At 41.8% G+C, this 24,531-nt stretch overlaps 1 protein-coding gene and 1 long non-coding RNA gene across 31 annotated transcripts in view; one reads left to right on the plus strand and one right to left on the minus strand.

Moving 5' to 3' along the window:
* Positions 1–16,760, plus strand: part of LOC141984880 (uncharacterized) — a 33,297-nt gene extending 16,537 nt beyond the window's left edge. For all 6 annotated transcript variants that reach the window (XR_012638833.1, XR_012638831.1, XR_012638830.1 and 3 more), the window contains 3 exons: positions 1,181–1,301; positions 11,734–11,912; positions 12,471–16,760. This is a non-coding gene — a long non-coding RNA (uncharacterized LOC141984880). The remainder of the gene's footprint in view (positions 1–1,180; positions 1,302–11,733; positions 11,913–12,470) is intronic.
* The window catches only part of TRDN (triadin), a 303,373-nt gene that overhangs the window by 170,618 nt on the left and 108,224 nt on the right, over positions 1–24,531 (minus strand). For 22 of the 25 annotated variants that reach the window (XM_074948348.1, XM_074948347.1, XM_074948339.1 and 19 more), the window contains 3 exons: positions 21,511–21,570; positions 17,775–17,969; positions 13,950–14,009 (listed from right to left, as the gene is read on the minus strand). In XM_074948348.1, the coding sequence (XP_074804449.1) occupies positions 13,950–14,009; positions 17,775–17,969; positions 21,511–21,570 (315 nt within the window). The remainder of the gene's footprint in view (positions 1–13,949; positions 14,010–17,774; positions 17,970–21,510; positions 21,571–24,531) is intronic. The other 3 variants (XM_074948360.1, XM_074948350.1, XM_074948349.1) reach the window with 2 other exon arrangements.

Here is a 24,531-nt window from a genome sequence, read left to right on the forward strand (position 1 = left end):
TTGTAGTATTATTGGAAATCATCAGATGGCAGTGTTATAGACAACCCTAATAGCTCTGTTTAAGTGCCGTGTAGGAGTCAGATTATGGAAAAAATGCCATGGTGCTAGTTGAGACGCAATTCTTTTTAGAATTGATTGCAGAAGTAGAATGTGTTCTCCCTGAATCTTTCAGACAGGACTATTTCCATACATGCATTGCTGCTGCCTACAGGATATATACCCACCCATAAAAAAGAAAAAGTTGTACTCTGAATGGTAGGGAGGGTAAGGAGAAATGTAAAGGCACAGAAATAGCTCTTTGAGGAGATAAATGGTACTTGATTGCAACAGAGTTTATAGTAATTTCTCCATGTGCTGCTAAGCTTCCCCTTGCAGAGCTCTCCTTTCTACAAAGGCCCATCACTAGGGAGGACGGTTCAGTGGTTAAGGCACAGCATGGGATTCAGGAGACTGGAATTCAGTTCCTTGCTCAGCCAAACACTGATGATGTGATCTTAAGAAACTCAGTTAGCCGCTCTGTGCCTCAGTTTCCCATTGATTAAATGGGGATAGCAGCACTTTCCTAACTCACAGCCTTGTTGCAAGGATAATACATTAAAGATTGTGATGAGCTCAAATAATATGAATATGGGGGCTAAGTTCCCAAGATGGAAGAACCCATTCTGAATCTTGATTTGCTTTGAAGCTCTTTTATTTGGGCAAGATTACCCAATAAAGTGGGAAAGTCCCCTAGATGTATTAAAGGACCTTATCTCACCACACACCTGCTGCATCCTCTCACCATTTTAACATTTTCCTTTGGTTGAACATGATTTTAAACTTACTTTCTGGGTGTGACCATTACTACACTTCATCTAAATAAATGAATACCAGTACTGGAAATATGGCCTCACGCTTTGGCCCTATCCAAAACCATTATGTGGTGTCAAAATATTACAGGAGTAAACTCTGAGGGAAGTGGATCATTTTTGCACAGTATAACTGCTGCCTAGTACCACAGTGCATACAAAACCCCCCTAGCAACTACATGAATGAATAGCATTTGGAAGGACAGGGTTCTGCTGTTAAACGTAAGTCAAACAGATAAGCACTGTTTAGGTCTAATGCGATGTGTGGGTGTAAGGAACTTTTGAACTGTGCAGGTTGCTAACTGCGTGTAGTAATATTGAGTGTTTTATAGGAAGAGGAAGGACACTGAAGTACTGAGGAGGAGGACAGCATTTGGTGAAGAAGATGAAAACAAACTTGACATTTTTTGGATAGGTATCGAGCTGTAGTGACTTTCATTTCAAGAGGCTGATGTAAGTATGTGTGCTAGAGAGTAGCTGGACATCTCTTAAAAAGTGAATGGAAGAGCGAGTGGGTGACAGATAGAAAACAATAATAAAGCCTGCAGGACAGATGTAGGAGGAAGAGACCTTTAAAACAAAGATGAAAGCAACAGAAGACAAGGCAGTGAAAGAATGTGTTACTTCGGCAGGGTAATTTTTCCTAACTCATTTTCTTTGGATGGCACGCCCCCACAGGATAAGAGGGGAGGAATTTCTGGACAAAGGGAAATGTTTTAAGAAGCACAAAAGATGGTATTTGGTTTGGCAAAACCGTATGTCAGATTCCTTTTTCAGGATTTCCCCCCTTCAAAGTTAAACCCATGTATTATACCTCTCCCTTTTTAATTGACAGCTCTCTGGCCCTGTGAACAGAGACCATATTCTGTGCTGTTCCTTCTGGGCCTGACCCTACACCACCAAGGAAAAAGCAAGCCTTGCCATTGACTTAAATAGATGAAGAATCAGGTTCTTCATGCAGTAATGAAAACATAGGATGTGCCTGTGTAAGCTGAGGCTGTGAACAAGGCCAATGGGAAATTATAAGCAGGTAGCTGTGCGGTCTACGTTTTTCATGCTGTCCCGCAATATTCTGGCTTTGAAAGACATGCTTTAAAGGTAAATTTGCCTAGATCCTAGCAATCTTCTTCCCTATTCAACTTGAGGGAGACCTTGTGTCATCAGGAAGCTGAACTTCCTTAAGTCAATTTCAGCATGAAGTTGCAAAGTTAATGGATTGGATTTGTCATGATCTCACCTACCTTTTTAGGCAAGATTTGCCTGCATTTTTCTTCTCAGTTTCTGGATACATTTCTTCTCTCTACATTATTCTTCTAGAAAACGGTCTAAAATCTGTAATTTCCATATACTTTTTTTCACAAATTCCTAATGACCCAATATTCTTCAGAGAATACAGTATGGATATACATGTATGTAGCCCACTAGTGAGTGTGTCTTAGGTGCCCCTCTATATTGATCCACAGAGGATATGAGTTGTCACAGCCACCACCTATGGAGCTTTAAGGCAAGCTTTAGCAGCTCATGAAGTCCCCAGTTCAATTCCTGCTGCACTGCAGCTGTCACAAACATACACAAAATGTAGTTGTGAAATGGTGTAGGTTACATACTAACATACCTACCACAAAACAAGGACTTAAAAGGTTAAGTTTCCTGAGCATACATATGTCCTCTGGCCACAAGCACATAGCTTATAACTATCAAAATTTATTTAACAATCTGAGGGCAGATGTTGCCAATGGATGGGGTTATTATGGACAAGTTCTCCAAAACACTTCCTACTTCTTACCAGTATCACCTCAACTTCAGCTAGCTGCTCTTAATGTAATTATTGATCTCAGAAAGCCATTCAGAAAGCATGACTATGATCTAAAGTTCACAGAGCCAGATCCAGGAATCTCAGCAATCCCAGGTGCCACTATGAGCCTCTGAGACCAATCACAGTTAGTGTCAATTAAAGCAACCCTCAGGCAACTCTCATTCACACAAAGTGACCAGCCTGGTATACAGCCATTTCAGGATCGCTTACATGAGCACAGCCACTATCTAGACCACTCACTATAAAGCCATCAGGTTAGAGAGAATCCAAAATAGCTGAAAAATTCAAAGGTGTAGAAATAGCAAGAAAAATTCAAAGGTGTAGAAACAAAGGTGGACTACTCAGAGATGTACATTGGCATTTCAATTAAAGAGAATATATTCCTTCATAGAAAAGTTGAATTATTAAGAATTTTTTCTCAGATAAATAACATGCAGATGCTGTGTTTTCCTGAGGATTTCTGAGGGGGAAGTTTGGTATAAATATATTATATTCAAAGAACTGTGTTAAAATAATATGACTATGGTTGAAATGTCAATAATTCAAAAGTTAGTAAATGTCAGAATTAAGGTTGCCTCTGCAACTTTACTTCAGCCCCCTTGAGGGTATACATTATGATACAGTCTTTCATGTTCACAAATTATTTTTTCCACAAAACCCCTGCCTCGTTCAGTGCACAGGACATACAGTGTTCACTTCCTGAGCAGCTATTCAATATTTTGTTTTATCCTCATAGTTCAGTGTGTGGCCCCAACCCTTACTGAACACTATTCAAACCCTGCTGTGAAGACAGAATTATTAATTTCCTCATGGGCTTTTCCATGGCGCTTATCACTTTAGTATCTGAATGCTTTACAAACATATATTTATTTATTTTCACAACACCCCAGTGAGATGAGAGGATGGGATTATCCTCAATTTACAGATAAGGAGCCGAAGCACAGAGAATAAGGTCAAAAGTACCCACTACTTTCAGGGGCTCGGGAGGGGCAATTTGGGACACCTAAGACTCGATTTTTCAAAGTACTTAGCATTATATAGCACTGTATATACTGAAGCAGAGCTCCCATTGACTTTAGTTGCAATTGTGAGTGCCACCCATAAAATGCGGAGCACGCAATTAGTGATCATCTGTGAAAAGAATGGCTTAAGTGACTTGCTTAGCATTTCATAGAAACTCTGTGGCAGAGGCAGAGATAGAATTGAGTTTTCCAGGGTAGTATTCAGCTGTCTTAATCATCCATTCTCTGCCTCATTCATCACACACCTTCCAACCCTTTAGTTATGGGAAAGCCTAGACCTACCTGTCCTGGTAGTACCAATAGTACACACCTTCCAATTTCCAACAAATGAAGCAGGGATCTACAGACAACAGCCTCCTTTACTACATTACTACATCCTCAGAGCAGATGAATCCAGTGCACAGAATGAGGCAGGGCTCCATGGAAAAATTAGTACGTGAGCATGTAATTACAGACTATCAAAATACATAAGCATAAGGGGGTCAAATTAAAGTTGTACAGACAATCATAGTTCTGGCATTTTCTAACATTCAATTGTTTGACTTAATAAACTTAATGCTCTTCTAATTTGTTCGTATGTAATTTCCGAGGTTTTAAAAAAACATCCACTTCCCTCCCCTCATCCCGAAATTCCATCATGTAGCTTTGTATTGACATCCATAAGGTTCATTGGCAGGTTTGGAACCTTTAGATCCATCACATGGACCTCTGCCAGTTGAGCTAACAGAGTAACTGATAACAGTAGTAGGTTTCATCCTCTAAGTAGTCCAGTACTAGAGGAGGACAATACACACACTTTCACAGGCATTTGTTGACAGAAGAGGCATGGCGAGACTCAGAAATCGTGGGTTCCATTCCAGGCTCTAGAAGGGAGTGTGCATTAGTAGATGCAGGTTCTTTTACCAGTTTTCCCTAATCTGGATCTCTTTGCCCCATCCCATCGAACTTCTCCCAGTGCTGTCTCTTTCCCAGCTCTGGTTCCTTGTTCCAGTCCCATTCTCCTTCTCTACCCATTCCTAGTCTCCATGCCTTAGGCTACTCATGCAAGTCCCCATCTTCTTGCCCACCCAAGCCCAGTTCTCACTTCCCAGCTCCTCGTTCAATCTGCCTCTCCCGCCACCCCACTCTGCCTCCCAGTCACAATCTCCTTTCCCAGTTTCCTCACCCAATCTCAATCTCCCCCCACCTGTTCTCTGGCCCTTTGTCCCAGTCTCCTTGCCCAGATAGTCCCAGTTCCCCCTCAATAGCCTTACATCTTGTCAAATCTCTCTCTCCTTCCCCCACCCCATCCCTCCACTGGTTCCCAGTCCCAGTCTCTTTACTCAACCAATCTGAGTTTGTCCCCAGTCTTAGTCTTGTCCAACCACTCTTAGTCTCCCCCTCCAACTTCATCAGTTTCTCCTCTGCCATCCAGTTTCACTTGACGCCTTGTCCCACCAACACCTTTCCCTCCTCCCAGTCCATCTCTTGTACCATTGCATTCAAATCAGATGGCTTTCTCCTGCATATTGCCTGGACACCTGGGTAGGGAGTCATTGAGAGCAGAGGAGGGACAGGATCCCTGCTGTGAATCTTATGCTTGGCTTCACCCTGACCTGGAACAGCTGGGAGACGCCCTTTTGAGCCCCCATAGCCCTGGGTTGGAATTGTACTCAGTTGCTTGGTGGGATTGGTACTTGCACAGTCTGGTCAGCACCAGGAGCTGTGAGTAGATGGATCATGCTCAAGGAGGACGGACTCTTCAGAAATTTTAGCTGCTTCTCAAGTCTCGACTGAGCATGTGCAACTGTGATTTTTTTAAAGGCTTATAACTTGGCCAGATTTGTGTGGGTTTTCACATGAATGGCAAAGGACACATCCCCGACACAAAGGCCTGCCAAACTGCAAGTCCTACCACCATGCCTGAGAGCACTACAACATTTCAAAGAAAAGGCCTCAAGCATTTTTGTCACACAGGAAAAAGTAACATTGTTTCATTACCCTCATTCTCAGAACTAGCTGGACCATTTTGACTGAAACTTTTTTTTATTTTTTAAATAATCAGCCTGAAGCAAATACTTGACGTGGAAAATTTCAGCCCAAATTGCTAAAGTTTCGCACAGTTATAAGTAACTGAAAATAGGGCCTTATAATGGAAAGTATCTGGCAACTTTAATAATTGATGGTGCTACCAGCCCAGCCAATAATGCCCAATTTAAATTCTATTGGTGACCATGCTCCATTCCTACAAATATCAAAACTTTTGTGTTCCAAATAAGGACACTGGCAGCAAAGTGCACCACAGCACAACTATTAATGTTGGGTTTTTTTGGCAATCTACTAATCCTGAAATATTACCAGATTTGGGATAGAAAAAGAGGTAATATTTCTTTTGAAGGGTCATATGTTTCCTAATATACTGAAGACCACTCAGGTTTGTGAAAAGAAATGTATGATCTTAAGTGAAATTTCTATCTTAAGGTTTTATGGCCTCAATTTTGTTTCCTTGAAAACTCTGTCTGAGTGAATATGGAGAAAAATAACTTTTAAAAAATCTGATGAAGCTACAGCTATTTTCTGTTGTCAATTAACCTGTCAAGATAATACTGAGTCAGGTATTGAAGACAAGCAATTTAGCTCATTGGTGCCTCCATTTGATTGATTTTTTTAATCCATTTGAAATGCTATTATTATTTGTATTAATATTTCTTGCCAGAAAGCAGTACTAAGAATGAATAACTATTTAAATTTAATGGTGACTATATATGGCTAATGTCAAGGATTATTTAATCTCTTTAATGTAAACACAGAAATTGTTTATTTCTAGAGCTTTATGGTTTGTTTGGTTTTGGTTTATAAGGAGAACAAGTGCATATATATGCACTTGTTCTCCTTTTACCATCCTCCTCCTCCCCTTCTTTCTAAAGAAGCTGGGACGGGGTGATAGGATGGATCATCACTTGACAATTGCCCTGTTCTGTTCATTTCCTCTGAAGCATCAGGCACTGACCACTGTCAGAAGACAGGATACTGGGCTAGATGGGCCATTGGTCTGATCCAGTATGGCTGTTCTTATATTCCTAAACGATCTACTTTAAAGACCAAGATTTCTGAGGCCTTTCATATTTTGTTCACAATGTTTTGTTGTCTATGCCATTGTTAATTAATCTTAACTGAAATGTGACCCTGAATTTCAATATTCCTTATTAGGTGATTTATCATATCATATCTCTATATCTATATATATGATTTATTTAATAAGTTATGCTTATTGCGGCATGTATCCCATGCTTACGTAAATTGTTGAATGTCCATTGACTTCAATAGAGCTGCAACAATTTATACCAACAAAGAATTTCTCTCTCTGACTGCTAACTCATAAACAGAAAGCTCTGAACTTCTCAGAGTGAACTATTAAAGCAAGAGAGCAGTTCTCCTCTATGGAAGCAGGATGTGAAAGATTCCCTGCGTAGTTGCTTCTGAAACAGTGAAAGTAATTTAGGGAATTTTGGCATCGTTACACAGCAGTGCCATGGGAGTGCTGATAGTTATGGCCTAGCGTGCTAGCATCTGGCTTGGATTCAAGATGGAATGACATAAGCAGGGAATAATGGGTGTCTGTTTTGTCTCTGTGGGATGGTGTGGGGATCATGCACTGATAATGTTCCATTAAGGGATCTATGTCATGTGAGAGACCTCCCAAGCAGATACAGCCTTTGCAGGGCGTCAGAGAGAAGAACCCAGTTTAAATAGCTTCTCTAGGTTTTTGCATAATTAAATCAGAAATTTAAAAAGAGAATATTTGGTTCTGACAGCTGAAATTATTGCAAGAATGGCTCATTAATAAATAACACCTAATTAGACAGAAATTATTCAATGATTAAGCCTTAATTTTCCGTGCTTCTCATGTAGGTATTTAAATTACTCTTTAGTATTTCTTCCCTTTCAGACTATTTTAGAGTGTGTTCAGAATTATCCCAGCAGGTTCCTAGAGGAGTAAAAGACAGCTTTGTGTCATCAAATCATCCCCAATTATGTCATCAGCAGGAGCAAATACATCAACAAGTGCTCCATCAATCCAGCATTCTTTGGAAATTGATGTACAGCTACCTACTTATTCAAGGAGATGAGTCTAGTGAGGCCTTTGCAAATTAGGGGAACGCAACTGCTCCCTGCAAGAGAAGATTTGGAAGTTCTCAACGATCATTCACATTTTCAAAAGAAAAATGCAGGGAGGAAGTTTGCCGTTCATTGTATAGGTCTTAGCCTCCCCCGTTAAGCCCTGCTCCCAGTCAGCCATCTGCCAGGCCCCGCATCTGCTTTAGTCACTCTCTAATACAGAGGTGGGCAAACTGCTGCTCGCAGGCCACACCTGGCCCGCGGGACCCTCCTGCCTGGCTCCTGAACTCTTGGCCTGGAAGGCTAGTCCCCGGCCCCTCCCCCGCTATTCCCCCTTCCCCGCAGCCTCAGCTCAGTGCACCACCGGCGCAATGGGGGCACTGCAGCCGCAGAGCCCTGCCTGACCTGGTGCTCTGTGCTTGCGGTGTGTGGCTGGCTCCAGCCGGGTGGCGCGGCTGTAGCATCACCAGCCACTGGTGCTCCAGGCAGCATGATAAGGGGGCAGGGAGGAGGGGAAGGGGGGTTGGACAGAGGGCAAGGGAGTTCGGAATGGTGGTCAGGGGTATGGATAGGATTCGGGGCGGTCAGAGGGCGGGGAACAGGGGGGTTGAATGGGGGCAGGCGTCCTGGGGGGGCGGTCAGGAAGGAGGGGGAGTTGGATGGGGTGTCAGGGGGCAGTCAGGGGCGAGGGTTCTGGGGGCAGTCAGGGGACAGGGAGCAGGGGTGGTTGGATGGGGTAGGGGTCCTGGGGGGGCAGTCAGGACTGAGAGGAGGGGTTGGATGCAGTGGCAGGGGCAGGGGTTCCGGGGGCGGTCAGGGGACAGGGAGCAAGGGGATGGATGGGGCAGGGGTCCCAGGGTGGGTTGGGTGGGGCAGGGGTCCTGGGGGGGGCCGTCAGGGGGCGAGAAGCAGCGGGGGGGGAATGGATGGGGCAGGGGCTGGGCCACGCCTGGCTGTTTGGGGAGGCACAGCCTCCCCTACCCGGCCCTCCATACGATTTCTGAAACCCGATGTGGCCCTCAGGCCAAAAAGTTTGCCCACGCCTGCTCTAATATGATGGGTGGGGGAAGTGGATAGGAAACAATATAGTATACATTTGAAGAGAAGAAAAATATTGTCTCTGGCGTTCTCAATGAAACACTTGTTTCAAACAAACAAAAGCCATGTAAAGCTGGAGGTAGTTTCATCATGCTCGATTTCACTGTCCAAGACATCCAAAAGACAAGGGGGAGGGGGTGTCGGTGGAGGAAGAGGGTCTGGCCAGAATCTACTGCCCTTCAGCGATCCTTGGAGATCATTGCAACTCCTGGGAGTGTGCCATTTTACACCAAGAGCCAAAAAGACCCTTGCAGCCTGAAGCTGCAAAAGGTGGCAAAAAGGCACATTTTCTATCTCCCCCTAGCTCCCCTTCCAGCTCTGCCTACTGAGAGGTGCAGCTCAGAATCGAGAAGTACCACTTTCGCCTCTGCAGTGCACAAATTAGACAGCTCTATTTCAAACAGGAATTGATTCAGGGAAGTTCTATGGCTTCTTCTATACAGGAGGTCAGAATAGATAACCACAGTGGTCCCTTGTGGCCCTGGAATCTATGACATGCATTGCCATGGGCATGCAGAGACAGAGGGGAATACAATAAACCCCTCCCCTTGGGTGACTGCACAAAGGCATTTCATTATAGCAACCCTTGTTCTCCCTGCACTCTGCAGAGCACATGACATGTCCATTGGCGCATCCCCATGGGGAACAAGCAGGCAAAAAAGCAGGTGAGGCTGAAGTGAGGACATGGCACCGGACAGAGCAGAGCAGCGCTAGTGCATGAAGGGGAGTAATCCGCTCCATTTTAAGAGAGCAATCCATTAGACTACATGTGTGCGCAAGTGCCCATCCACATGAGTGAGGATTTCACTCTCTGTAAGGATATAAAAATAAAAGGGAAATCAAACCAAGTGAAGCTACTAACCCTGAACATGAACTCTAGCAGATGTGATATAAAACTCCGAGTAAGTAATAGCAAAGGTGTTATTCAGAACAAAGCTCCATTAATATAAAACTAATTTCAGGTGCATCAGATGTCCTGGAGGTAACCCACCCTTTGACAGTCAGTGGGACCCCGATACGACGAGGACTACGTTGTGCCTGATAGTCACTGGCCTGAATGGAATCTGGTACAGAGAGAACCAATGAGAACTAATGTTGCTCAGCATCTCTGAAAATACAGCCACATATTTAGCTACCTAGCTTCAGACGCACTTGAGTTTGAAACTTTTGGCCTTAATTGTCATGTGCTATTCACCTTTAGACATCTACTATAAGTAGTTACCCACTCTACCTTAGCAATTTATTGAGGACCAGATGATGGACCTGTATTTATGCTAAATAGCACCTTATTCTACGATAGTCCAACAAGGATCAATGGGATATTCTTGGAGGAAAAGGCTACTCAGCGTGAATAAATTCAGTAAAATCCACTAGTAAACAGTGACCCACTACACACATATGACACTGACATTTACAAAGACTCTCATGTTTCATGGAGCAAGCTCATCAACTAAGGTCAGGAAGGAACTTCCCCCTGTGATACAGTAGCACACAATCGGATAGATGTGTAGATCTCAAATTTTCTCAGAAATATTTAGTCTAGATCATTTTTGGATACAAGGTACTGCATAAGATGGACCATTGGTCTCGTCCAACATAGCTACTATAGAGATCTGATCCAGCTCCCAGTTAAATTAATGGCTAAACTCCCATAGATTTCAGCTGTGCTGGACTGAGTGCTATGTTCCTATCTATGGCATTTTTTAAAAAATTCTGCACAAACTAGAAACTGGTTAGAGCAGCTATAGATGAAACCTCAGTTACTAACTGACAGCAGTGCAATTCTTGAAGTATTGAATCAGGATTAGGACCTAAGACAGTGACTGACTGGGGCAACAACTGACCAGTTTGGGGGTATAGCCATACTACAATAGAAACACAGGGAAGTCAGCTAAGGCACAGTGGGAGCAGCCACCGGGGGTGGGGGGGGGGGAGAGGGAGAATGTATCTTGGCAAAATATTTTAGTTTCACCAAGAACAGAAGTGTCAGTTTCACTCACTTTCTAAGCCTCCAACTGCAAAGTCTACAGGAAATTGACAAAAGGGACCATATTTCTCTCTCATTACAAAAATGCCACCTTACAAACTTCAGGGAGATTGCACAGATGTAAAAAAGGGCATACATTTTCCAATATATCTTTAGATAGCCAGTCAGGAGGTTAAATTCAAGACTTAGTATTATTTAATTTTTATTTATTTGTCACACTGTCAAACTATATTGAAGGGTACATTTTTCGCTGTTCATTCTAGTATAAAATTTTAAGAAAACAGAAATCATTCTATATTGCCAGTGCTTAACATATTTGCCACCTAACCAGGTATATTAAATAAACTATATATTTTTCTGTACATAAAAATGTCCTATTATAATAAAAATAGACCATTTGGGAACACTGTTGGTATGAATGAAGTCCTCTAAAGCAGCAACAAATATTATTAAACAATAATAATGTTTACTATTATTATGAATCCATGTAGTCCACATAATATCTAAGGATAGTACTCTGCTCACACTAAACCTAAGTAGATGGAAGTTCAAATTCAGCAGACATGGAACTTCCATCATATAAATACTCAACACATTTTTTTCTCTTCCATAAACATAAATATTGGATTTGACAGAAATTAGTTTTGGGCTGAGAGTGCTGCTATGCTGGGTGGAGTTGCAGTTAAACTCCTTAGTTTAACTGTGCTGAGATCCCCTGGTTAGGATAACACATCAGCTATTCAATGTTCTAAAACATGAGCTCATGTGGAGATTAATTAAAATAGGTTTTAAGGTTAATTAGATAATAAGGACATTAAAGTTACTGATAATGTGACGCTATTATTACTCTATATTTCTATACAGAAAAGGAATTTAAAAGACTGGTACAGCTAACTAATGACCACTGTGAAATGAACATGTTGGCTTAGGAAGAGACTATTTGAGCTGCAGCTGGTAGTGCCATTCTGGATGCTTTTTGTGGAGAGTACAGAACTCAACATATCTGACCTTTACCTTGAAACACCTCATCAGAAAGAAATGAGGTATGTGCTGGGTGTTTCAGTATTTTTCTTCACTGACTGTGAATGGAATGGCTTGTTTTATGAGAAATGCCTTATTTTACTATTCACAGATATAATTAAAATTGCTTAATAGCTAAAATTCACTGGGTTGTACTTGAGGTGGTAAATAGATTCAGCAGGACTAAAAGTAATTGCCACTCAACCAGTTGTGAGGGATAGAGTACAGAACGAATCCCCTCTTAGACACCCTTTAATAAGGCAATAGTCAACATTAAAGAGCTGTAGAGTAACTTCATGAGTGTAAGAGTCATAGAGAAGCTCAAAGTGTATAGCTACCTGACTCCCCCCCAAAAAACATGTTTACACTGTGATGCTGCATCAGTATGACTATCATGATATTTTGAGACAATGCCATGAGGCAAACATGGCAGAGTAGCATCATGCCACATTTGGGGGATTTTCAAAAATTCTACTTGATGCAGCCTCCCTTTCCTCTCCACCCACTCCTAACCCTTCCAACTTCCTGGATGTTGGGAATGTCAAAACAAATTTACCTCAACAACCCTAGTTCCTTTACAGGGCAACCCTGCTCTGCCTCAGGGGTGTGTCAATCAACGTGGGGAGAACTTCTGTGAAGGATGCTCGGCTTGAAGAGGAGCAGACAAAGCAAAAGGAGCTGCAATCATCCTTGCAAATGCCAGGAGAGCCATAAGTGAGATTTTGAAGAACCCCATGAAGCTGTCTTAATGTTAAAACTTATCAGGGTCTCTCAAACAATGATCAAGTTTTGCTAACCTTTTTGTCAATGTGATTGCAGTTCCAGACCAATGCCCTCCACTTGGATCTGCTTTCCCTGACAGGACCTGGGCCAATGTAATATTTTCCTGTCTTTTAATGGGAACAGGCTCTCTTTCCAGCTAGCCTTCTCCCCATCTTCATTTTTTTTTTGGAGCGGCGGGGGGGGGGGGCAACAAAGAAAGGAGGGATGGGGAGTAACAAAACAGACCCTCTCCCCATTTCTCCAAAATCCTATGAACTTTGCAGGGAACTGAACACCCTACCCCTTCCCTTTCCCTAGCATGAGGCAGGATAACTTGCACATATTCCTCCATTTCTGCTGCTGCCCCTTCACTGCCAGCTGCCTCCTTCTGGGGCAGCTCAGCCCCACAAGGAAAGCACCTGTGTCAGGAAGATTCCTCAGGGCAAATAACGAAACAACAGGGACAATGCATAAAGCACTAATTGATAAATCTAGGTCTAAAATGGATGTGTAACCTCTTGAACAAATAAGCAGTTACACAAAGCTTGACTGAATTCATATCCCTGGATATTCAAACGTTGACTGTTCCCATAAAAACTTCAGCAAATTTTGTTTCATTTAAAGGGTATGTGTCCTCTCTCTAAGATTATGTCCTCTCTGAAATAGTGCCACTTCTATTGTACACTTGGCACCATGATTCTAGAAAAAAATATCAGTTAAATAAGATTAGGACAGTTGAACTGACTTAATGCCCTGGGACCAACTCAGTTCTCAGTCATCAACAATGGTTCTCTCTTCATTTTGCTACGAAATGAGTGCGTGTTTGAAGAAATGAGTGTGTGTGTCTCAGAGGGGAGATAAAGCAAAAAAAGTGATAGATCAGATGAGAGATTTCATACATTAAAAACAATGAAGGTTTTCAATACAGTTTCAGTTCTTGTGAAAATTAAGTATCCTGGAGTTATTGTTTGTGGAAAAAACATATTAAGATATTACTCCATTGTCCTGCACCTTTCTTGGCACAAAGGGATTATGATAGATTTTAGCATTTGCTATAGTTTCCCATGACTACACTTTCTGATTACCCTTAATTTTAATTCATGCAATTGCAGAATGAAAAGTTAAAAGCTCTAATAGTACAGCCATTAGTTCTTATGCTTTATTTAAAAATTCTATTTGCACACTGTTGCCATTTTGCAGCCTTTAAAAAATACAAAACAAACTTTAGTGCATAAAAAGCAGAACTTCTCAGAAAAACAAAGACTAGTAGAACAGAGTTCAACGATGTATGAAAATACCTGTATAAAAATCCCCTTGCGCAAACATGTCAATCACATAGCGACAGAACGCATATTGATCTAACAGAGCAGAAAGGAAAAAGAGCAATGAGGAAACTACGTTTAAAGGCCTTTTTTTCCATGTAGCAATGAAGATAAAGCTTAGCAGTGACAAATCACATTTTTGGCTATTTTTGTGATGTTTTCTCTGGATATTTTTTTCCAGCCTTAAAGTAATTCATTCTCTCTCTCTCTCTCTCTCTCTCTCTCTCTCTCTCTCTCTCACACACACACACACACACACACACACACACACACGACTGTTCAGGGTCTTATTTCAGGCCACCAGGTCATAGACTTCAGAGTTAGAGCTGGAACTCTGTCTTTAACTCCTCATTCTGTGTTCAGGTATTGAAGTTCAGTTAGGGGTGATATTCACCTGCATAAAGTTTGAGTATTAAGGTTCTAAGTGGGGGAGGTTAGGGAAGTGGAATTCACCACTAACCCAGCACCAGCTGCACAGCTCCCCATGCTGCTATTCCTGCCTTTGAAGTAGAACAACAGTCATAATCCTTCAGTGCTGGTTTCAACTTTAGGGCCCAATCTGGCAAACACTATCAAGTGTTATGCTTGTGAGCCAGAGTTTTGCTTATGAACCAGAGTTCTTCCATTAAAGTCAATGAGACTACTCACAGTGGAAAGGTAATGGCAGGAGCACACTCTTAGTTCTGAATTTCCTCACTTCAGTGGATTTAAGACAGAACCTTTATATCATGTCATCTTCAATTTCTGAACATGGCTTAGTGAGTAATTTAAATTTTTTATTCACTGGTTACTTTTAAACAGAAGAATCCAAAGTTCACTCTCACAGGCATGTATGAAAGTTCAGTCCACCTGTAAACTGAGGAGCTGATTTTGCCGATAGACCCAATGGCTTCCTTAGACCCCATAATATTCCATGTTAAATTTTCTCATTCAATAACATTTTCTAATAGAGTGTTTTGTTTATATGATTTTAGAACTTTTCAAAGTCCAATAAAAGAGAAAAAGAGAGAGAGAGAGAGAGAGAGTTTTTACTCAACAGGAATATAAACAGGGCCCTGTGTACACTGCAATTCAGCAGCTGTGGAAGTTGCCACAGAATCATGTTCCAGATACTAAGCTTTAATTTTTTTTTACATGAAACTAAGAAGGTCAGGATACCTGGCATTAGGCTTCTCATGGTATATCTACATCATACATTAAGGAGTGATTGCAGTGCAGATTGGTATACCCACATTAGCCTTAATCTAGCTGGTGTGGGGAATAGCGGTAGTAAGGCCATGGTGGCATAGGCTTTGGTGACGGTTAGCTATCCTAGTATGAGCCCATCAGGGGCTCTGGGTACATATTGTGTTTGCTGGCCTGTGCCAGGTTCCATGCCATTGTTTCTTCACTGATACTGTCTTGTTACCTGTGCTTGTTAGATTAAAGCTATCACACCTTCATTTGTGGTGTAGATGTACTTTAAATCTAAAAAGTGACCAAGAAATGCTAGCACCAATTGATTTCAACTTTAGGCACCCATTGTGAAAAACCTTGGTCAAAGTTTCTAACATTTGCAGAGGTGAAGAAAATCGTTCAGTTGTGGACTGAGTGCAAACTGATTGCAGGGATGTCTGCTTAAGTCTGCAGTTAGCTTGAAACAATAGCTCTAATGGAAAGGTAAACTGCCCCATTCATCTCAAAGATGTTAATTTTGAAAGCTAATGATGACAGTTTAAATGTCAACATTGTTTAACCATTGATGATTTTAGGACTAACATCCAGTTAGCATACTTCTCCAATAATCCCAGACCGCCTCCAAACCTTCCTCACCTAGGAGATCAAACAAAACAAAAAATCCCATTTATCCCCTACTCACCTATCAAACCGAGCAGCTTTGACAACTTCTGTTATGTAATTATGTGTTTTCCAAAAAAAATAAAGATTACGCAAGCTATTGAAAATTAACAATGTAGAACCAACATAAATTCAATTAGAAACTTACATAACAGAAATTATAGAGTGCTGATGGTATTGTTTATGTTCATACTTAATTCCCCCAAATCTCAATATTTAATTTATCTCAAGCTGCTGCAAGATTTCCTGCCACTGCCCTGGAGTGCTGCAGAATTCCAGTCCCTTGCTGTAGAATTCAGGTCAAGCTTCCCATGGAGTACAAAGATCCTTGACTATAAACAGTTCTTGTGAAGCCTTTAAAGTCTATTGTATCATTCTGTAAAGGACCGCAAAAAAATAAATGTTTATCTGATAAATCCAAAAGTGGCTGGAAAAACTATTTTCTTAAAAAAATTCTACATATGAATTTATAAAGATATAATTTTGATTGAAAATCTAATAATCCATTCGGATTGGGTACAGTCTATCTGTCAAACACTTAGGGACTTTAAAGTATTTGGCTGGCACAAGTGCATTAAGTCTATGCACTAAAATAAAAATATTCTCTGAAACAAGAAAAGGACACATGAAAGAAAAATGAATCCTCCCAAAGGGCCCATCCAAAGCCTAATGAAGGCAATAGACGGGCTCCCATTGACTTCAGTGGGTTTGAGATCAGGGCCTAAAGGCATTAGTCCATTATTGATTAGAAGCCTGCAACATTTCATGTATATGAAAGACCATTTTTTAACCTGAGGAAGGCAAAAACAGATCTGCACTAGTTTCTTTCCCCTTTATGTTACTGTAATTTTAAAATAGTCAAAAAATGTTTAATTATTCCTAGGTAGAGATATTTTATGCTAAATTTCAGTCCTCGGAATTTTTTGTTTTAGTTACTTTGCCCCTGAAAATAATGCTCTGTAATGGAAATGCAGTCATAATGTTGAATTGCCATAACACAAATAACACTACTGTTGTATATGAAACAGTAAGATGATCATGTTCCCATTTATGTCAATGGGAAATTTTTGTCAATGATATCAGTGCAAGAAACATGCCCTCAGGATTTCAAATAAAGATGCAATTTTCCATTGATACTTGATACTTCAGGGCCAAAGATTCATTTTAATTGAAGGTTTCCTATTGAAAGAAGGATTTACTTCAGGGGTTCCACCTTGTAACGCCATCACACTGGAGGTGAATTGATTTGGAAATATCCGATATTCACCAGGGTTCTCAGATATGCTGCCGTCACTTTGAATCTGAACCAATTTCTCAGAGCCTGAGCCTGAAAAAAGTGTTGAGTGCATCCTGCAACGTGCCAAGCTCCTAACACAGTGAATAGGAACTGAGGTGACTGACGCCTTGCAGGAAAAGCACAGCACCTTGGTGGATCAGCCCACTGATCAAAACAATCAGGGTGCAGGAAGCTGCTTTAATCTCCTCACGTTCCATTATGCCTAAAAGGTTCCAGTGTTTCATGTGAAAACTAAATTTAGCTGGAATGTAAACAAATGTAAAAAATGCTAACTCAACAAATAATGAGTGTCAGGAAAGGAGCCATGTTTTTCCTAGGCCTCCAAATCTTTTAACAATTATTTTCAGAAGTCTAAAAATGTATATTTTAGGTAAAATATTCAGTAATTGTGAACACTGGTCCTTGTTTTCTCAATGAAACATTCACATGCAAAATGAATCTTTAGCTGTGTCACTAACAGTTGTCATGCTGGCGGCTTAGCTTAAGCTTCTTTGTTTGTTTCGTTTCCATTTAGTGATCTGAAACCCAATGGGGATTGGCAGATACTATTATTTTTTTTCCATGTCTGGAGTTTGACTTTGATCTCTGCCAGCTTTAACTTCACTGTCTCTGTTTCTTTCCCACTACTCTTTTAGGATCTTCAGCTGATTTCTCCTGGTTTTGTTTACCTTTCTTTTCTGATTTTGTTTCAGCCTTTACTGCTTTCTCCTCCTTCACTTTCGGTTTGGCCTTTATTAACCCAATGTCCTCTACTTTTGCTTCTGTCTGCTTGCCTTTTTCAGCTGTCTTTGATTCAGCTTTTCCATCTTTCACTTCCTTTTTAACTTTTTCTTCAACTTTGGTGCTCTTCGCTTTCTTCTCTTCTGCACGTAATAAAGAAATGTGTCAAAATCATTCTTTCCTGAATAAATAACATCAAGCTCTTTTAAATTCAATTAATCATAATGTATTATTTCTTTAGTGCTAACAATTTACACAACAACAACAAAATACAGGTAGTCCCTGTCCTGAACAGCTTACCATCTAATCAAGATGGACACAGAGAACAAGACAGAATGGGAAGCCCAAAGGAACAAAGGCATATAAATCACTCTAAACAAACTAGTGGATAAAATACTAAGAAGTTCTATTCCTTTTATAAAGTGTATTAATGATATACAGTGCCTTTCATTATGAGGAGGGGAATAATGTTCTTCCTGCCATAGTAATGAGTCAAGTGACTCATTCTGGTGATGCCATGATCTTATTCCGTTACTATGGGCAACTCACAACCAGTTTCTGCCTCAGCTGTCCTATATGTAACATTGGATATAAGGACAGTGCTCTGCCTTGCTGGTATATTACATGGCTTTGTTGTTAAGGTTTTTTAAGTTCTTTGAGATCATCAGATGCGAGACGCTACACAAGTGAAATGTTTTTACTCTATCTGGGAGCACTTAGAGCTGAGCAGGAAATGATTTTCGCATCTCATCGGAATTTGAGATATTGAAAATTTGTTACATTCTGAGTTGGGACAAAAAGACAAAAATCTCAAAAAAAATTGCAAACTGAAAAGCTGAACAAAATTTCAGATAGTTTAATCGACACATTTCATTTTGATAATTTTGAAATTCATTTTGACTGACTTTTTCAACTTTTTAATTATTTTTATTATCAGTTAGTTTACATTTCAATATGAAAAGCCAATTTTTTAAACTTTTTTCCAAACCAATCCTTTCCCACAGAAAGTTTCATTTTTGATGAATCTTAAATGGCTCCCTCTAATTAAGAGCACCCGTAGTACACTTCTGCCAGTGCATAAGTAACCTTGCCAACCTTATGATACCTTGAATCTGGAGAGTGAGCCCAAGTTCGGTAATAATGAATCATCCATGATTTTGTGTGGTAATGTTGTGACATCATCATAGGTGATGTCTCACCAACTATCATCATCAGGTGATATTCTCACTGCAGACTGTATCAGATTGGCCTCTAGGCAATTACACATTAAAGATTGTGGAAGCTACTAAAAACAGTTTTCAGATGCAGTCATCCAGGGGCCAATCTGATACACAGTCTGCAGTGGGAATGTCAGGACTTTACAGGATGGGGCACCAAATAGAGAACAGGTCTAATCAAGCCACATGCAGTTGTAGCCAGGTCAGTCCTAGGATATTAGAGAGAAGGTAGGTGAGATATCTTTTATTGAAGCAACTTCTGTTGGTGAGAGAGAAAAGCTTTCGAAGAGCTCTTCTTCAGATCTGGAAAACTAATCAAGCCATAAGCAGACACTTCAAGCTGCATCAGGAGCATAATAAGTAGTGTGCACTAATTAACTTATTTGAACATAAGCTTTCGTGAGCTACAGCTCACTTCATCGGATGCATTCAGTGCATTCAGCTGTAGCTCACAAAAGCTTATGCTCAAATAAATTTGTTAGTCTCTAAGGTGCCACAAGTACTCCTGTTCTTTTTGCAAATACAGACTAACACAGCTGCTACTCTGAAACCACTAATTAACCTGGTTTTTCAGAGCCCAAGCTCCAAATTCTGTTTATGTGCCTGTAAATGAAGTTGATGGGAGCTGAGAGCATGTGCCTGAGGGTAGAATTTACCCCTCTCCAAGTGTGCTGCTTCTGAAACTCTCAAGGTTATTTGACCTTAAGGCAGAACTCTAGAAGTTGCTGCAAAATTCATGTCTCCCATAATGCGGTGGTACAGCAATTCCAGCTAAACCAAGGGTGGTCAAACTTTTTGGCCCGAGGGCCACATTGGGGTTGCAAAACTGTATGGAGGGCCAGGTAGGGAAGTCTGTGCCTCCCCTTACAGCCTGGCCCCACCCCCTATCTGACCCCTCCCACATCTCACCTCCTGACTGCCCCCATCAGATGCCCCAACCCATCCAACCCCCCTGCTCCTTGTTCCCAGACCGCCCCCTCCCGGGACCCCCCGCCCAGAGGTGAAAGTAAGTCGGTACGGTTCGGTACAGCCTACCGGCAAAAGCTGGTACACCGTGCTGGACAGGCTTCCCCGGCAGTGATTTAAAGGGCCGGGGCTCCAGCCACTGTGGGGAGTCCCGGGCCCTTTAAACCACCGCCAGAGCCCTGCCACCAGACCCCCGACCCTTTTGGCCACTGCAGGGAGCCCCGGGTAGTGGCAGCAGGGCTCCCGCGGTGATTTAAAGGGCCCTGAGCTCCCAGCCGCCTCTGCAGCAGGTAGCTCCAGGGTGATTTAAGGGCCCTGGGACTCCCAGCCACAGCTGGAGCCCGGGGGCCTTTAAATCTTGATTTAAAGGCCCCACCTCTTCCGGTTGAGGCCACACCCCCACTCAGTACTCCAGCATACCGGTAAATCCTTTCACCCCTGCCCCGCCTCTATCCAACCCCCCCTGCTCCCTGTCCCCTGACTGCCCCGACCCCTATCCACACCTCCACGCTCTGACAGGTCTCCTGGGACTCCCATGCCTTTCCAACCGCCCCCTGCTCCCTGTCCCCTGGCTGTTCCCAGGAACCCCCCTGACCCCCTTACCATGCTGCTCAGAGCAGCATGTCTGGCAACTGTGCTGCTGCCGTGCTACCCTGCAGGAGCGTGCAGCCCTGCCGCCCAGAGCACTGCCCGCATGGCTGCAGGGGAGGGGGGGCATCAGGGAAGGGCCCGGGGGCTAGCCTCTCCGGTGTGGAGCTCAAGGGCCAGGCAGGACGGTCCCATGGGCCGGATGTGGCCCGCGGGCCGTAGTTTGCCCACCTCTGCGCTAAACCAACCACTGGGCCTATTAAACTGATTTTAACAATATGGAAATTGAAATTACTGATGACACCAGAAAACTACTGTTCATACAACAGCCAATTCCTAACTCCAAACAAAGTCACAACACTCCCTAAAATTCACAGCTGCTGGAACCAGGGATACTGGAGGTGCTGCTGCACCCCCTGGCTTAGGGTGACCAGATAGCAAGTGTAAAAAATCAGGACAGGGGGTGGGGGGTAATAGGTGCCTATATAAGAAAAAGCCCCCAAAATTGGGACTGTCCCTAAAAAATTGGGATATCTGGTCACCCTACCTGGCTTGAAGTCGTTTCCAGTATATAAAAGGCTTACAGTTTGGTTCAATAGCTTTCAGCACCTCCACTATAAAAATTGTTCCAACACCCCTGCTAAAATTCCTGGCTGATCTTGTAAGTGACACTTAGTAAGCCTGCTCTCGACTTTTTCTGTGATACAGTTGCACATGGTTTTATTCTGATTATCTTCAACGATCTATTTTTTGTACTATCTTAAAGAAGATCAACAAGTATATTTTATTTACTAAAAATTCCCAGTATATCGCTTACTTTCATACACATTCACTCTCTGCTTACTCAAAATAAAGGTTAAACTTTTCAGCATAAATGTTGTAAAATTAAAATGTAATGAAAAGGAACAGTTACCTTTAGGAGGAGCTTTCTTTTCAACTTTTTCCTCTCTTTCAGGTTTGTCTTTTTGAATTACTAAAATGAATAAAAATTATACTTTTCTTTACAAAAATTGCTGTGAAAACTGACGAAAAAGAGTTGCCAAAACACATCACAGGATCATGACACATCTTGCGAACCTATGTCTATTTCATGTATTTACAGTTTACTTCACATTTCCCTCTTTTAAAAAAAGGTTCTGGGTTGTATGAGTTAGTTACACACATATAAATTGGTGATGTTTTAGCAGCTATCAAACAGAACTCCGAGGTGGCATGCAGATTTAAATCACTTTTCCATGAGGTTTTATTCTGCAACACAGAAGCATATCAATATTCTACTCTGATTCTCTCCTTCCTGATTACCATTAAGTCATATTTTACAGAAACAAAACAGCCCTGAAAGTTATCTTCACTTCATTCAAGTGGCAGCTAAATAACAGCGACATTCTCTTTTAACACATTCCACTCTGGAATGGACATTCAATGCTATGGTTTCCTGGGTGTATGCTTTTTAGCTGATGTGTTTAGATGGTGTTCTTGCCAATATACGTTCTTGGGCCCCTTTATCAGGGAAAAAAAGCTACCTTGAAGTCTGCTTACTCAACCTTCAGATTTCAGAGTAACAGCCGTATTAGTCTGTATCAGCAAAAAGAAAAGGGATACTTGTGGCACCTTAGAGACTAACAAATTTATTTGAGCAGAAGCTTTCGTGAGCTACTGCTCACTTCATCGGATGCATGAACCTTCAGAGGATCTCCTATGAGTAGGGGGAATTTTAAATGGTTTAGAACCATCATAATGGCTCCTACACCACAATCTTTCCCTGCAGCTAGAATTACATTCATTGTCTGGGCATCCTCATGCCCCAGTGATCCCCAGCTGCTGGAATGACCCTTAGCACTACTGGCAGCTGATGTGACACAGAACAAACCTCAGATAAGATGAGAAGTGGCCTGACACACACTGATGCAGGAAATGTGTTTGAGGGAGGGGCAGCTAAAATGAATGAGATGTGCCCTAAACAGATCCACAGGAACTGTTGATGCACAGAATCCTCCCTCAGGGTTTGGGGCTGGTGTACACTAGAAAATTAGGTCGATTTAATTAAGTCAGTCAGGGGTGTGAAAAATCCACACCCGAGTGGTGTAGTTAAACCAACCTAAGTCCCCATGTAGACAGTGATAGGTGGACGGAAGAATCCTTTCATTAAGCTAGCTACCACGCCTTGGGAAGGTGAATTACCTATGCTGACGGGAGAATCCCTCCCATCAATGAAGATCATGTCTACATTGCTACAACTGCAGTGCTGTGCCACCGCAGCGTTTTAAGTGTAGACAATCTCTTAGAGAGAAATGGGATGCTAATACAGCCAAAGCGCCAACCGCTAACCACACAGAACTCTTCACAAAATATATTGACCAGTCATGGGCACATCTAATACATCAAAAAGTAGATGGATAGACAGGCAGAGCATACATTAGGGATGTCTGAACCTCATGGAGTTTGGGATGGAGACAGCTGGGGTTTTTTGCATTCTCAAGACTAAACTGAGTTTGTGAATTTTTATTTTCTATGAAGACCACCCCTGATTTACTTCAGGGCAATTCAATTTTAAAAAACATACTTTTCTAGCTAAGGAGAAGTTTGTGCTACACATTTAGGATAGTATATCCCAGCTGTATCTCTTCCCCCAAAGAGATAGCAGATAGTGGCTGCCTTTTATTATTATATTCACGTTTTCATTCACATTTTTCTCTCCATTCCCATTTCCTTTTTCCACACCTTTCCTTAGCGGAAGGTGAACCTAATAAAGTCTGATTCAAACATTCCAATCCACGGTGTCACTGTGTTTGAACAGCTTCAAAATCAAGCAAAATTAATTTCCGAGAGCCCATTTTCACTCTATTAGCATATTAATGGTTCCAGATCTAATCCTAGTCTGACTAAAAAATAAGGAAGAGACAAAGATTAGAGACTACGTCTTCGTTACAGAGTCAATTTGGGTGATCAGCACCAAAGTCTAAGCACCTAGGTTAATTTAGCATGGGTGCGAGTGTCTGCACTACAAAGCCCTACCCACGTTATGTCCTCATTCATTCTGCACTCACTTGTGTGTGTCTGGGGCATATCCCACGGTTCTTTGGATACACTCTAGCATTCATTTTCACTCAGTTGTGCCAACTGCAGGAGACGCTGTCTGTCCTTTGGAGGGAATTTTGGGAAGGCCATTGTAGGACAATCAGTACTTGACTGATTTTGATTGAGTCATCACGGCGAAATAAGTGGGTACCAGACAGAGTTAAATCAGAGCCCAGGCTCAGTCTAACTGATATTCCCAGCCAAATCAGATAGCCCTGGATTAATGCACGTCTAACACCAAGTCAGCTGTTTTTCCGTGTGGGTGGGAAGGGAGAGGAGATGGCGGCTAAAACCCAGTTATGAGCCCAGCTTGTCTATGCAGTGAAGATGTACCCTAACCCAACCCAGTACAGCAGCATCTGGTCCCCAGAAAGCAAAGACTTTAAGACAAAAGTAAATACGCAGGAACCCACAGTCAATCATCAAAGATTTATAAATGCTATGGTCAACAAAATGAATTGGTGGAGGAGGCTAAATGGATTCGGAAAGTCTCCTATCTGAAGTGTATTTAAAGATAGGATTTTCAATTGAAAGAATACCAGAAACCCACCCGCACATGCCCTGTTGCCCCAGAACATGTGTGGTAATTGGAAGATACGTACATTTTATCCAAGGCATATTTGCCTTGCTAGAGAGAAAAAGTGCAATTTCTATCAGTGAAAAACTGCACAGATCATGTGCTGGAACAAAAAGGTTGTTGCAATAAGTAAAAGCAAGAAAATGAACAGCTATTTTTGGATATAAGACAAGACACAAAGCAAGAGATGGTAAACACCATCTCAGAAGAGTCTCCACTAAATTGAAAACTGATACAAGTGAGAAAGCCTTTGTTACAGTCAAATCCCTGAATCCAGTT

This window comes from Natator depressus, chromosome 3 (genome assembly GCF_965152275.1).
Source record: "Natator depressus isolate rNatDep1 chromosome 3, rNatDep2.hap1, whole genome shotgun sequence".
Taxonomy (NCBI): domain Eukaryota; kingdom Metazoa; phylum Chordata; order Testudines; family Cheloniidae; genus Natator; species Natator depressus.